This window comes from Canis aureus, chromosome 17 (genome assembly GCF_053574225.1).
Source record: "Canis aureus isolate CA01 chromosome 17, VMU_Caureus_v.1.0, whole genome shotgun sequence".
Lineage (NCBI taxonomy): Eukaryota > Metazoa > Chordata > Mammalia > Carnivora > Canidae > Canis > Canis aureus.
The window spans coordinates 56,514,594-56,527,137 of record NC_135627.1 but is presented as its reverse complement, the minus strand read 5'-3'; the positions used below and the strand labels follow the sequence as shown (position 1 = coordinate 56,527,137).

General features: G+C 37.9%; 2 protein-coding genes and 1 long non-coding RNA gene across 8 annotated transcripts in view; 2 read left to right on the top strand and 1 right to left on the bottom strand.

Annotated features, from left to right (window-relative positions):
- The window catches only part of LOC144288054 (uncharacterized), a 36,239-nt gene extending 31,601 nt beyond the window's left edge, over nucleotides 1–4,638 (top strand). Inside the window, exon 8 of the long non-coding RNA XR_013356010.1 lies at nucleotides 3,316–4,638. This is a non-coding gene — a long non-coding RNA (uncharacterized LOC144288054). The remainder of the gene's footprint in view (nucleotides 1–3,315) is intronic.
- LRRC63 (leucine rich repeat containing 63) overlaps nucleotides 1–12,544 on the bottom strand; it is a 37,561-nt gene that overhangs the window by 7,919 nt on the left and 17,098 nt on the right. For all 6 annotated transcript variants that reach the window (XM_077855681.1, XM_077855677.1, XM_077855680.1 and 3 more), the window contains 3 exons: nucleotides 5,920–6,018; nucleotides 5,544–5,680; nucleotides 2,925–3,008 (listed from right to left, as the gene is read on the bottom strand). In XM_077855681.1, coding sequence (XP_077711807.1) covers nucleotides 2,925–3,008; nucleotides 5,544–5,680; nucleotides 5,920–6,018 — 320 coding nt within the window. The remainder of the gene's footprint in view (nucleotides 1–2,924; nucleotides 3,009–5,543; nucleotides 5,681–5,919; nucleotides 6,019–12,544) is intronic.
- LCP1 (lymphocyte cytosolic protein 1) overlaps nucleotides 6,735–12,544 on the top strand; it is a 106,065-nt gene continuing 100,255 nt past the window's right edge. Inside the window, exon 1 of the mRNA XM_077855673.1 lies at nucleotides 6,735–6,832. The gene's annotated coding sequence lies outside the window, so the exon portion shown is untranslated. The remainder of the gene's footprint in view (nucleotides 6,833–12,544) is intronic.

Genomic DNA, 12,544 nt, shown 5'->3' with positions numbered 1-12,544 from the left:
ATGGGCTCACAGTTTGTATCTGAAGTGGGTGAGGGGGGTCGCCTTATGGTACTGAGCCCTCAACCCATAGAAGCTGATGCCGTCTCCAGGTAGATAGTGTCGGGATCGAGTTGAATTGTAGGACACCCACTGGAGTTGCTTATTGGTGTGGGGACATTTGTTTCCCCCAGCCATGATGGAATTAGGTGCAGGACAGTTTCAGCAGGTTAACAAAAAGACACACTCAAGCATAATCTGATAAAATTCCTGAAGACTAAAGACCATGACAAAAAAAAAATCACAGTCTTTCCAGATAAAAGGAAGAACTACTTAAAAAGAAAAAGAAATTAAACTGGCATCAGGCACCTGTGTGCAACACTGGATCTAGGGGAGGGTGGGGTGCTGGTGACCACTTATGGGAAGGGCTGCAGTACACTACTGCCCACTCACTGGAGCCATCAATTATCTGTTAGGGTTAAAGATTCAAGAAAAAAATGACCCACAAAACCCATCAGAGGAAAATTAATTAAGAAAACTCTAAATAGCCAATGAATCAAAGGAGGTATCTCCAGGTTCTGTAGGAGACAAAAGAAGGGCAGGAAGGTATGAGTCTTGAAACAGACAGAGTCAAATATAAATGGAGAATGATTGCAAATGTTCATGTTTATTTCTCAGGGTGAAATAAATTATTCTTTAAATAACGAGAGTTGTAACGCAGAGGAAAATACTAATGAAAATACGAAACAAAAGTTTCTAAAACCATCTCAACAACACCTTGAATCAGATAAGGGGTTAGTGCATTTGGAGGGAAGGTAGGAAGATAAAGAGGATTCTAAGGGTCTCTACTATTGATAGAAGACAGCAGAGGGGGATGGATCGCCATAGTGGGGGAAGTAGCTTTTATATTGATTTTACAAAATATTTTTTAAAATGTGTCTGTGGGGCAGCCCGGGTGGCTCAGCGGTTTAGCACCTGCCTTTGGCCCAGAGCGTGATCCTGGAGACCCGGGATGGAGTCCCACGTCGGGCTCCCTGCATGGAGCCTGCTTCTCCCTCTGCCTGTGTCTCTGCCCCTCTCTCTCTCTCTCTGTGTCTCTCATGAATAAATAAATAAAATCTATAAAATAAAATAAAATAAAATAAAATAAAATAAAATAAAATAAAATAAAATAAAATAAAATAAAATGTGTCTGTGTGTTTGGAGGGAAAAAAGATAGCCAGTAATAGTGTGGGAAAGTACAGTAGAGTTCCAGAATTAATGAAGGAGAAAAAAAGGGAAGAAATAACATTCAGAAAAAAAAAAATCAAACACATATGCACACACGCATACACATCCAGAGAAGCCAAATAGGAAAAGAGAAAACAGTAAATTAGTAAATACAAAGCAAAATGGAAGGAAAAAATTGAATATATCACTCATAACAAATGTGAACAGGAGGAATTATTCTATTAAAATATAAAGATTATCACATGGGGGACACCTGGGTGGCTCAGTCGGCTAAGTCTGCCTTCTGCTCACGTCATGGTCCCGGGGTCCTGGGATTGAGGCCCTCATCGGGCTCCCTGCTCAGTGGGAGTCTGCTTCTCCCTCCCCCTCTGTTGCTCTGCCGGGCTCATGTTCTCTCTCTCTCTCTCTGTCTCTCTCTCTCATAAATAAATAAATCTTAAAAAAAAAACCACATTGTCACAGGAGAAATTAAATAATTGGTACAAATATTAGAAAAGCAGAAATAAAATTATTTCACTTCACTGAAGATAAGACTACGCTCCCAGAAAACCAAAGAAAATCTAGTAAAACTGAACCAGAATGAAGATAATTTGGGTTAGATAGCTTGATTTTAAATTCACATAAAGAAAGACATAGCTTTTCTCTATTCTGTACTGACAATGGTCAGCTAGGAAGAAAAATTAGAGAAAATGTTATATTCATAGTTGCAACACTATGAAATATTCTAAGTAGAATACTTAAAAGAAAGTAATGGTAGTAAAGTAATGGTAGTAAAGATAAGGGACTTATGTGAACTGAGTCATACCTTTTTTTATAGGTTTTATTGATTTATTTTAGGGAGGGGAAAACGCAAAGGGAAAAGAGAGGGAGAGGGAAAGAATCTCAGGCAGACTCTGTGTGGAGCCTGAGACCGGGCTCAAGGTGGGGCTCCATCTCACAACCCTGAAATCATGACCTGAGCCAAAATCAAGAGTCTATGCTTTACCGACTGAGCCACCCTGGCACCCCAAGTCATAAATTCTTATGGACATAAAACAAGACCTAAACAAGTGAAAAAATATGCTGTACTTTAGGATGAAAAGACTTATTAACATCAGAAATGTAAATTCTTCAAACATTGATATACAAACTCAAGATAATTCCAGTGGAAATTTCAATTTTGTGTTTATGTTTTTCTGGGGGTGGAGAGGCTTGGAATTATATTAAGTGATCTTAAAGCCTCTGATCTAAAGAGAATAGTTAAGAGATTATTAAGGAAAAATAATCTTCCTACTAATTACTAAACATTATTCTAAAGTCATAATCAAAATAGTATGGTACTGACCTAGAAGGACATGGATGAACTTCAGAGACTTTTTAAAAATCAATGTAAGGAACAATCAGAGCTTGGTATTAAGATTATACTGCATTTATGTATTTCCTTACCCCAAATGAATAAAACTGGTAAGAGCTACAGGTCTATGCACAGAAAAATGGACAACATTAAGCTTGTCATTGTATCAAGTAGCCATTGGTACAGCTTTTAAATAAGTACTACAAATGTTATGTCTTAAACATACCAATCATTCAAATCACACTTCTGTAAACTTCATGTTTTCATGTGTTATGTTTTGTGACTATTACATATATGAAAGAACTCAATTTTCTCCAACCAATCACCACCAAATATATCCTTAGAGGGCATACGGCTTTGTGTGTACTTATGACTTCCAAAGTACCTGAGTTTCTGGATTTCATTTGGAATAGAATCAATACTATTGTAGGAAATATCAAGTTCCTCAAGATGGGACAATGAGAATAACCTTAAATAGAAAGAGAAAACGGAATTAAAAATGATTACATTTGTCATTTTACTGGGCATGAATGAAGACTTAAATACTTTAGCAAATAGGTAGAGGGACAGAGAAACCACATTTTTCTATGATCTTGAAATTTATGGACTTCTTTTCATTACAGGCGGTTTAATTACAATCGAAGTTCCTAAAATGATTCATTTATCCTTTAAGAGTGCTTTGAAACGTTTGGAGTGGGTAAAGCCTCATACAGAAAAAGCCATCTGAGAAATTTCTAACACCTTTAGATACATTCTTTTCTTGGTTGCTGTCTTAGTTTCCTAGGGCTGACATAACCAAGGACCAGGAGCTCAGGTGGCTTAGAGCAACGGACACTTATTCTCTCACAGTTCTGGAGACCGGAAGTCCGAAATCAAGGTGTCAGTGGAGTTGGTTCTTTCTGGAGGCTTTGAGGGCCCTCTGGAGAGGCTTGGGGGATGGAAAAGACAAGAAACAGAAAGGAAAGGGGGGAGGGGACAAAGAGAGGGGAGAGATCCAATCTGGTGATGTCATTACCCCTTCAATGAACAAAAATCACCCTGCATATTTCATGAACAAATGCTGTCTCAAAGCTTTGGGAAAAAGAAGAAACCATTTGGATTTTTGAAATGATTTACTGTCTTTATTTCACAAGAAAACTAAATGAACAAATCAAAGACTTTTCATGGTTACAAAACTTCAAACATTTAACCTGAGTTGATTATACCTTTGCATAGTATAATCAAGGGCATAGTTGTGACTGTAGAGGGCCTAACTGGAAGGGGCGTAGCTAGAATGAGAACCCAGTTCTTTAGGTCGTCAGAGCCTGGGTTTTCCTTTCTGCATTTGCTTTATATTCTACAGCCCAAGCAGGCCGAAGCAGAAAGAAGGACAACAAATATTCAGGCCTCGGTGTATTTGTGCTGTCAATCTTCCCTTGATATGCATACATAACCCATGTCATTTAATAAGAAATACACTGCTTTATTTTAGAAGCACTAATATTTTTGAGAAATAGCTCCTTAAAACTTTTCGAGTTATAAGCAATAGTTCAGCAATAGTTCAAGCTAATTTGTCTAATCTTTAAATGGTGAACAGTGTTAACCCTCTAGTTAGGAGCAAGTTGTAGTTGCTTTGGAAATTTCTACATTTTGTTTAAATGATGGTTGCTCTTATTAAAGTTTATTTATAATTACAATTTTATAGATGATCAGATATAAATTTATATTTAGATGCATATATGTATATACATATATCATATATGTATGTCTCTCTTTGCACATATATATGTAGTTATGTGCACATATATACACACAGAAATATATATACACATATATATACATAGAAATGATCATAGATATGTGTGTACACACAGAGTAGTATACATACATATATTATTTAGCCCTGTTCATGGGGAGTGTCTAGTAGCAATGTCATCCCAATAGCAATGGGACATCTAACACCCAGATCTCGGTTTTTAAATAGTCTTCCAATAACAAGGAAACAGAGTCTCCTTAGAGAAATAACTGCTTCTAGCATCAAGACAGGGAAAATGCAATTTATGTTACTGTTAAAAAATATAGATGATTTAAACAGAAATAAAATACACACAATGCAATAATACTCTTACTTTCAGTGTTTATTTTTTATGTATATTATGTGTAATGTGAAATCCATATATATATATTTTTTTTATACAGAAATGGTATAACTTTTGCCTGATTTTTTGTTCTTTTAAATGACGGAGTAGTCTTAGAGTTTATGAATGTAGAATTTGTTGCGGTGATAATTATAAACAGTGCTGGGTGAACAACTTTATAAATGAATTTTGATGCATTTCCTTGACTACTGTGAGAATCTTCTTTACAAAATGTTATTCGACTATTTAAGAGTCCCTGTCCCTTTGCCCTTAACCCACATGCAATTTGCTCAACTCTTAACAGGAAGACATATCTTGTTTTGCATTTGGCCAAGGGGCTTAGGGGTTAGATAATTTCCAGTCCAAAGGTCGGGAGAAATTCCATCTCTTTTATACCCAAATATCAACATTCCTATTAAAGGATGTTATGTAACATACTGGCTAATTTTCTTAGTTTTATAGATTAGGAAAGACCAAGAAGGTCAAGTGATTTTCTCCAGATGAAACAGACCATCATCAACTTTGAAGTTAAAAGTCTAGGTTTCCTAATTCCACATTCAGTGTCCTTTCCGTATCCCAAAAGGCTGTCAAGGGATCAGTGTAAGTTTTTCACTTAAGCCTCTTTCTAGGATTGGGGTTCATTTAACCCATACTCAAATAATGGATCTCTAGATGAGCATTCACTAGCCCCACATTAATTGCCGTCTATGTAGCTGCTAGGATTACTTTGAGCACAATGACAAGAAGCAAATCAGCTAATCAGAAGAGAATGGGAAACATTTAATGGCTAAAAAAGTTGCTAGCTGCTTTCAAAAGGGAAATTGATCTCTTTCTAAATCATAAATTCTTTATTTTCTGGGCTCATAATCTCAGACTCTCGGCCTTACCCAGGTGGAAGAGTAGTAATCAAATTAAAGGCAATGCTGAAAATTCTAAGGAACTTAAGTTGTTGAATTTCAGAAGGGATTTCTTTGATAGGATTATTTCTCAGCAATAGTATTTGTAAATTTTTAAGACAAAATACCTGAGGAGCAGAAAAGAGAAACAAACATGAGTAGAACGATAAATGTGCACATCTCTACGTGGTGCACTTTATAAACCCTTTGGACCAATGTAAGAGAATCAGCAAAGGAACATCCAGTGGCTGCATCATCTATCTCATTTTTAACTCTTTTCCAGGTTATCATAAGGGCCTATTTTTTTATTATAATTATTACTAATAAGAAATTAGTGCAATATACACAATGATAAAAATGGACTCACTTCTGTGGGGAAGTGACTGATGTCATTAAAGGATAAGTTAAGATATATCAGCTGGGAAGCCAAAGGCGTTAAGTCCGGACAGTTCATGAGAAAAAAGCCCTAAGAGAAAGTGACAGGAGAGAAGAGGTTAACTATTAACTAGTTAGAAGAGGTAAATAATAACTATTAACAATGCACAAAATATTTTATCCAGAAGTAAAAAAAAAAAAGAAATGAGCGCATAATCTGAGTGACAGTGCTTGACACTATATACTAGCAAGCCTCTACTCACCTTCCATTCATTTACGAAAGTCTGTCATAATAAACAATTCCTTAAATATGCAAAAGATAGAAACAAAATAGAAACACTGCTAAGTATTCATGTATGTAAAAGTACGGCACTATACGTGTGACAGGAATTATTTTGAATTAACCACAAGCAAACATTTATGTAGCGTCTTCTACATGCTGAAGTGTAAGTAAATATATTTTATATTTAATTATCTCTCTTATTTTTGTTCATGTTTCTATTTCTGTTATCTTTCTATTAATCTAATGTCTATCTAAAATTTCTTGCTTAAATATGCCAATTCTGATTGAGGAAAACTGTGCCTGGCTAGGAACTGAACGTTCATGCTCCCCACAAATTCCTATGTGAAAGCCCCAATCCCCAATATGATGGCATTTAGAGGTGGGGCCTTTGTGAGGTAATTAGGGTTAGATGACACCTTAAGGGTGGAGCCCTTATAATGGGATTAGTGCCCTTATAAGAAGAGGAGGGGACCAGAACTCTCTCTCTCTCCCTCTCTCCTTCCCCCCACCCCACCCCCAACCAGGTGAGGATGCAGGAAGAAGGCAGCTGTGAGCAAGAGACCTCTAACCAGGAAATAAATCAGCTGACACCTCAGTGTTGGACTCCCCGGCCACCAGAACTGTGAGAAATTAGCATTTGTTGTTTAAGTCACTTAGTCTATGGTATTTTGTCATAGCAGCCGGAACCCATTAAGACATGTCTGGTGCCCCCAGCATCTTTAATGCCCCAGGAAAATTGAAACACTGATTTCTTAAAGGTCATAGAGTCATTAATGGTCAGCTGAAGGGGCCAAAGAATCCCATTGTTGGAGGATCAGACCTCAGCTTGTAGAGAAGCGGGATGTTGCTGCAGGTGCGTTGGGCTATACCACGTACCATGTAAGAATGAAAGGCTCGTGGCTAAAGGACCTTGAGGCTGACAGTACTGGTTTCAAGACTGACCTTTTATTAAAGTATTACTATTTGTAAATGTCTATATAGACGAAGTAGGTATTCTTTTTTTTTTTTCCTGTCATTAAACATTTTTCCCTGCAGAGCTAGCACCGCACTTACATAGTAGAAATGTTGTCTGTCATAATCTCTAATCCTCCCACTTACTGTGTTCAGACAACCAGCGCCTTTACACTTCCTTCTGCCTGGAAAGTCCTTCTCTCATCTGGTCCCGTGAACTATATAGTCTCTCATCCTGGCCTGCGGAGAGTCAGCTATCTGCTCCCAGGTGCTCTGACCAGAGAGGCCTTCCCTAACCAACCTTTAGTAAATAGCAACCTCTCAAACCAGTGCTCCATCAAGGATTCCCTGTCCCTGTCCGTTGTTTCATTTTTCTTCATAACGCTTGTCATTACAGGACAGACTACGGACACATACATGCATGACCTCACCCTGCTAGAGTACAACAAGCTCCGTGAAATAGAGATTCTCTTCTGTTTTGCGCACTGATACAATATAATAGATACTATCTCAATAGTGAGATAGCTTACCACTGGGACATGGTGGGTTCTTAATAAATATTGGCTGAGTGAATGCCCAGAACCTTCATGTTGCCTCATGGAATCCTAGGGAACTTCACTATAGGGCCGGCCCGCCGTAGGTACCCTGGATCTCTATTTTATCATCCCACTATAAGACCTGTTTGCTGTGATTATCGTGGAAAAGATGTGAAGAACTGAGCACTAAGAATGTGGAGACTTTCCCCATCTCTTGAGCCGCTCTAGTAGCAACCTTTAACTACTCATGTCCTGGTCTGTATCAATCAGTCCACTTGTCCTGTGCAAGTTTTTGTTCATATAGAATTTACTTCTTTTAATAAGGTCCCCAAACTAGATCAGGAATTATGACTTTTGATTCTTTTATATCACCCCCCCCCACCAGAGCTCAGGATTCTACTCTGGAGTCAAATATTTTTGAAAATAATATTAATGGCTGTGGAAATAAATTTTTTCTTCATTAGCTCCGCTCAACTCTTTAAGAGCTACATTCTTTCTCCATTTAAAGCAAGTAGATTAGTGAGGAGGCTGAGTAGCTCAGTCAGTTAAGCATCTGCTTTCAGCTCAGGTCATGATCCCAAGGCCCTGGGATCAAGCCCTGGGATCAAGCCCTGCATCCGGCTCCCTGCTTGGCAGAGAACTTGCTTCTCCCTCTCCCTGTGCTGCTCCTCTGTTGTGCGCTCTCTCTCTATATATATATCTCTCTCTCAAATAAATGAAATCTTTATTTAAAAAAAATAAAGCAAGGATTAGCAAACTACACTCTGCCACCTGTTGTTCTAAATAAATTTTTACTGGAACACAGCCATCTTCATAAGTTTAAGTATTGTACATAGCTGCTTTTGCACTACACAACAGAGCTCCCGCTGCATAGAGCACCCCAGGACACCCCAGTCTGTGCCCCATCTCAGTTCCAGCCACCCTACCAGGGTGACGTTATGCTGCGCATACTAGGGGCACTTGGCTTGCACACTTCAGCTTCAGCTGTCCTGTCGGGGTATCCTCTGCACAAAGAATCCCCAGCCCATGGCATACTTCACTCCAGCCATCCCACTGGAACAGCCCCAGCTCAGAGTGCTCTGGAATCCCCAGCCCATACCAGCCACAGCACATGACCGGAAATGTCAAAAGGACACAGAAACCAACTTGAACGGGCTTTTACTAACGAGATCTGGGACAACTTGAGAATAAAAATAATGGCCCGCCACATGAAACAATGATGTAAGTTAATAAATAAATCGAACATTTGATGAGAAATAGGGTTGCTTGCATAGTTTTTACGTATTAAGTACAAAGGGGAAAAGAGCAACAGGGGAGAAGCTCTGAAGGTACCACTTAATACAAGTAATCTGAGTAAACCCTGTTAGTAATGGATTCAACTGAAATCATGTACCATGTGATAAGACAGGATGAAAAAAAAAAAAAGCTTTTGAATATTAATGCCAAAGGTGAGTGACCTGTATCTAATCAGAAAATCTAAGACAAACCCACAATAATGCACATTTTGCAGAATAACTTGCCTGTAATTTTTTTTTTTAAGTTTCGAAGTCATGAAAGTCAAAGAAAGCCTACCAGCTAGGACAAAAACTGAAGCAATTGTACTCAACATGTGACCCTAAATTGGATCCCTCTTTTATGAAGAACATTATGGGCTAAACTGGCAAACGTCAGATGGGATCTCTTGGTTGAATAGAGTAATGAATCAATATTAATTTCCCGATTTCGAAGGTTATCCCATGGTTATGTAGGAGAATGTTCTTGTTTGCAGGGAATACGTCCTAAAGTATTCGTGGGGTAATGAAGCATATCTGCAAGTTTCCTTTGTACTTTTCTTGTAACGTCTCTGTAACTTCCAAATCATTTCAAAATTAAAATATTCAAAGATAGGACACTTCAAAAACCGTGGGGGAGTACAGTCATGATTGCAAGAAAATTTAGAGCCTTAAATACATAAACAAGAAAAGGAAAGGCTGAAAATCAGTGATGTCCACATTCGTGTAAGGAAGTTAGGCAAAGGATAGCAAATGAATGCCTCCAAAAGAAGAAAGATAATAACAATAAATAAGAGCAAAAATTAATAAAATGAAAAACAGAATGTCAAAAAGCTGGTCCTCTGAAAAAACAAATAAAGGAATATAATCAGAGTTTGTTTGTTTTTTTTTAATTGACCTCCCCTGAGTTTTTAATTTTAGTTCTACAGAGAATTTTAGTCATCACACCACAGTGGAATCTGACCGTGGTTTCAGTTTGTCATTCTTGATGATGACAAGAACATTCTCAGGTTCTGAATGGCTGTTAGCATAATCTCCTTTGCAAAGGATTTGTTGAAGTCTTCTGTCCACTTTTTTTTTTTTTTAATGCAAATGGCAAAACTCTAGATGGCCTCGATGACTTTGTCTCTGGTGATAGTTCTATGTCAGATTTTAAACTTTTGACTTTGTTCCCATCAACCATGCTGAATTTACTTATTGGTAGGGTTTTTTTTTCTTGACCTTCCTTAGGCTTTTCTACAGAAGCAATCATGTTGCATGCCAAGGAAGATAGTTTTACTTCCTCCTTTCTGATCTTCCTTATCTTACAGAAGTGGCTAGAACCATCATTACAATGTGGAATAAAATCGAAGGAAAAAATTTTCTTGCCTTGCTCCTAATCTTGGGGATTAGCACCCCTTTCTTTATCAACCCTTACTGATTCTATATGGTATTGGTTGCAGAGTTTTCATAGATAGCCTTTATTTAATTATGAAAGGTTTCTCTAATCCTAGTCTATTTAGAGGTATATTTAGGGATTTTTTACATCTTTTATTTTTCCAAAGATTTTATTTATTTATTGGACAGAGAGAGGGAGCGACAGAGAAAGAGCATGAGCTGGCAGGAGGGTCAGGTGGAGAGCTGGAAGCCGAGTCCCCATCCCAGGACCCCAGGATCAGGACCTGAGCCCAGTGAAAACCCTTAACTCATTTAGCCACCCCAGTGCCCCTTTCTTTCATGTTAAATGGGTGTTGAATGCAATCAGGTTTTTGCATTTATTGCGATGATATTACTGAGAATAACATTGATTTTCAAATATGAAAACAACTTTCAATTTCTTGTGAAAACTCCATGTAGTCATGACATGGTATCCTTCATTTTTAATTTTCGATATTGCTGAATTTGATTTGGAAGTTTTGCACTGACGTGTATGAAAAATAGTGGCCTATAATTTTCCTTTCTTATAATATCCTTGTCTGGTTTTGGTGTGGGAGTTATATGGGCATTATAAAATGAGTTCATGTAAACTGGTGTTTTTTCTTCCTTCATTGTTTGGTAGACCCGCCGGGGAAGTCCTATGTGCCTGGAGCTTTCTTTGTGTGAAGGCTCTTAATTAAAATTTTAATTAGATTTTGTTACAGGCACAAAACTATATTGGCGTTCTATTTCTTGTTGTGCCTGTTTTGGCAAGTTATGTTTTCCAAGGAATGTTTCCATTTCATCACAGCCGTGGCACTTACTGGGAAAAGGTTGTTCTTAGTGTTTTGTTATCTTTTATTTTAATGTCTGGGAGACATGTGGTCATTTCTCCTTTTTTATTTTGAATTCGGCACTTAGAGTTTTCTTTCTTTTTTTCCTTAACCAATCACATTATGGATTTAGAAATTTCATTAATCCTTTTAAAGAACCAAAGTCTTGTCAAATGCCTTTTCTGCATCAATTAAGATGATTAGGTTTTCCCCCTCTATGCATTAATGTATATTGACTGATTTTCTGATGTTGAACTATCCTTTTATTTCAAAAATAAATGTCACTACGTTATTATGTATAATCCTTTTAATTTCTCGGACTCCATTAGTTAGTATTTTGCCGAGGATTTTTAATCTATATTCATAAGGGGTGTTGGTCTGTGGTTTTCTTGTGGTGTCTTTTGTTCCTCTGGCACCCAGGTTATATTGACAGCATAGAATGTGTTAGAGATTGTGATATTCTAATTTTAAAAAATATGTATTTGGTCACTCAGGTGACCAATATATATCTCATATGTATTTGGGTTTCATTCAAAGTTCCTAGCCCACAGGTACCCCAAATTCTTTTTTAATTAATTAATTTATTTGTTTTATTTTTTTATTGGAGCTCAATTTGCCAACATATACCATAACACCCAGTGCTCATCCCACCAAGTGCCCCCCTCAGTGCCCATCATCCAGTTACCCCAACACCACCCCCCCCCGCCCACTTCCCCTTCCACTACCCCTTGTTCGTTTCCCAGAGTTAGGTGTCTCTCATGTTTTGTCACCCTCACTGATATTTTCACTCATTTTCTCTATTTTCACTCCTTTCCCTTTATTCCCTTTCACTATTTTTTATATTCCCCAAATGAATGAGACCACATAATATTTGTCCTTTACCGATTGACTTATTTCACTCAGCACGATACCTTCCAGGTCCCTCCACATCAAAGCAAATAGTGGGTACCCCAAATTCTTGAAATTTCTGGAATCATGAGAGCAATGGGAACATCTTTTGTTATATACGTAAATCCCTTGTCCTCAGTTCCTGAAATCACTTCAGAACTGTAAAGGTGAAATGCAGGTCTTGTTATTCACACCATGCTTCTTTGTACTACAACTGGGTTTATGGTAATGAGGTGACTTTTGGAAAGCACTGAAGGATGGAGGCTAGTTTCCAAGGGAACCAACCATATGATTAGAGGGTTGGCGCTTTCTGCCTCACCAACTCCCCTCCTCCAGAGAGGGGAGAGGTGTTGGGAGAGGTGTTGGGAGATTGAGCTCAATCACCAAAGGCCAATGGTTTAATCAATTATGCCAACTTAATAAAGACCCTGTAAAAACCAAGAGGATGTGATTTGGAGAG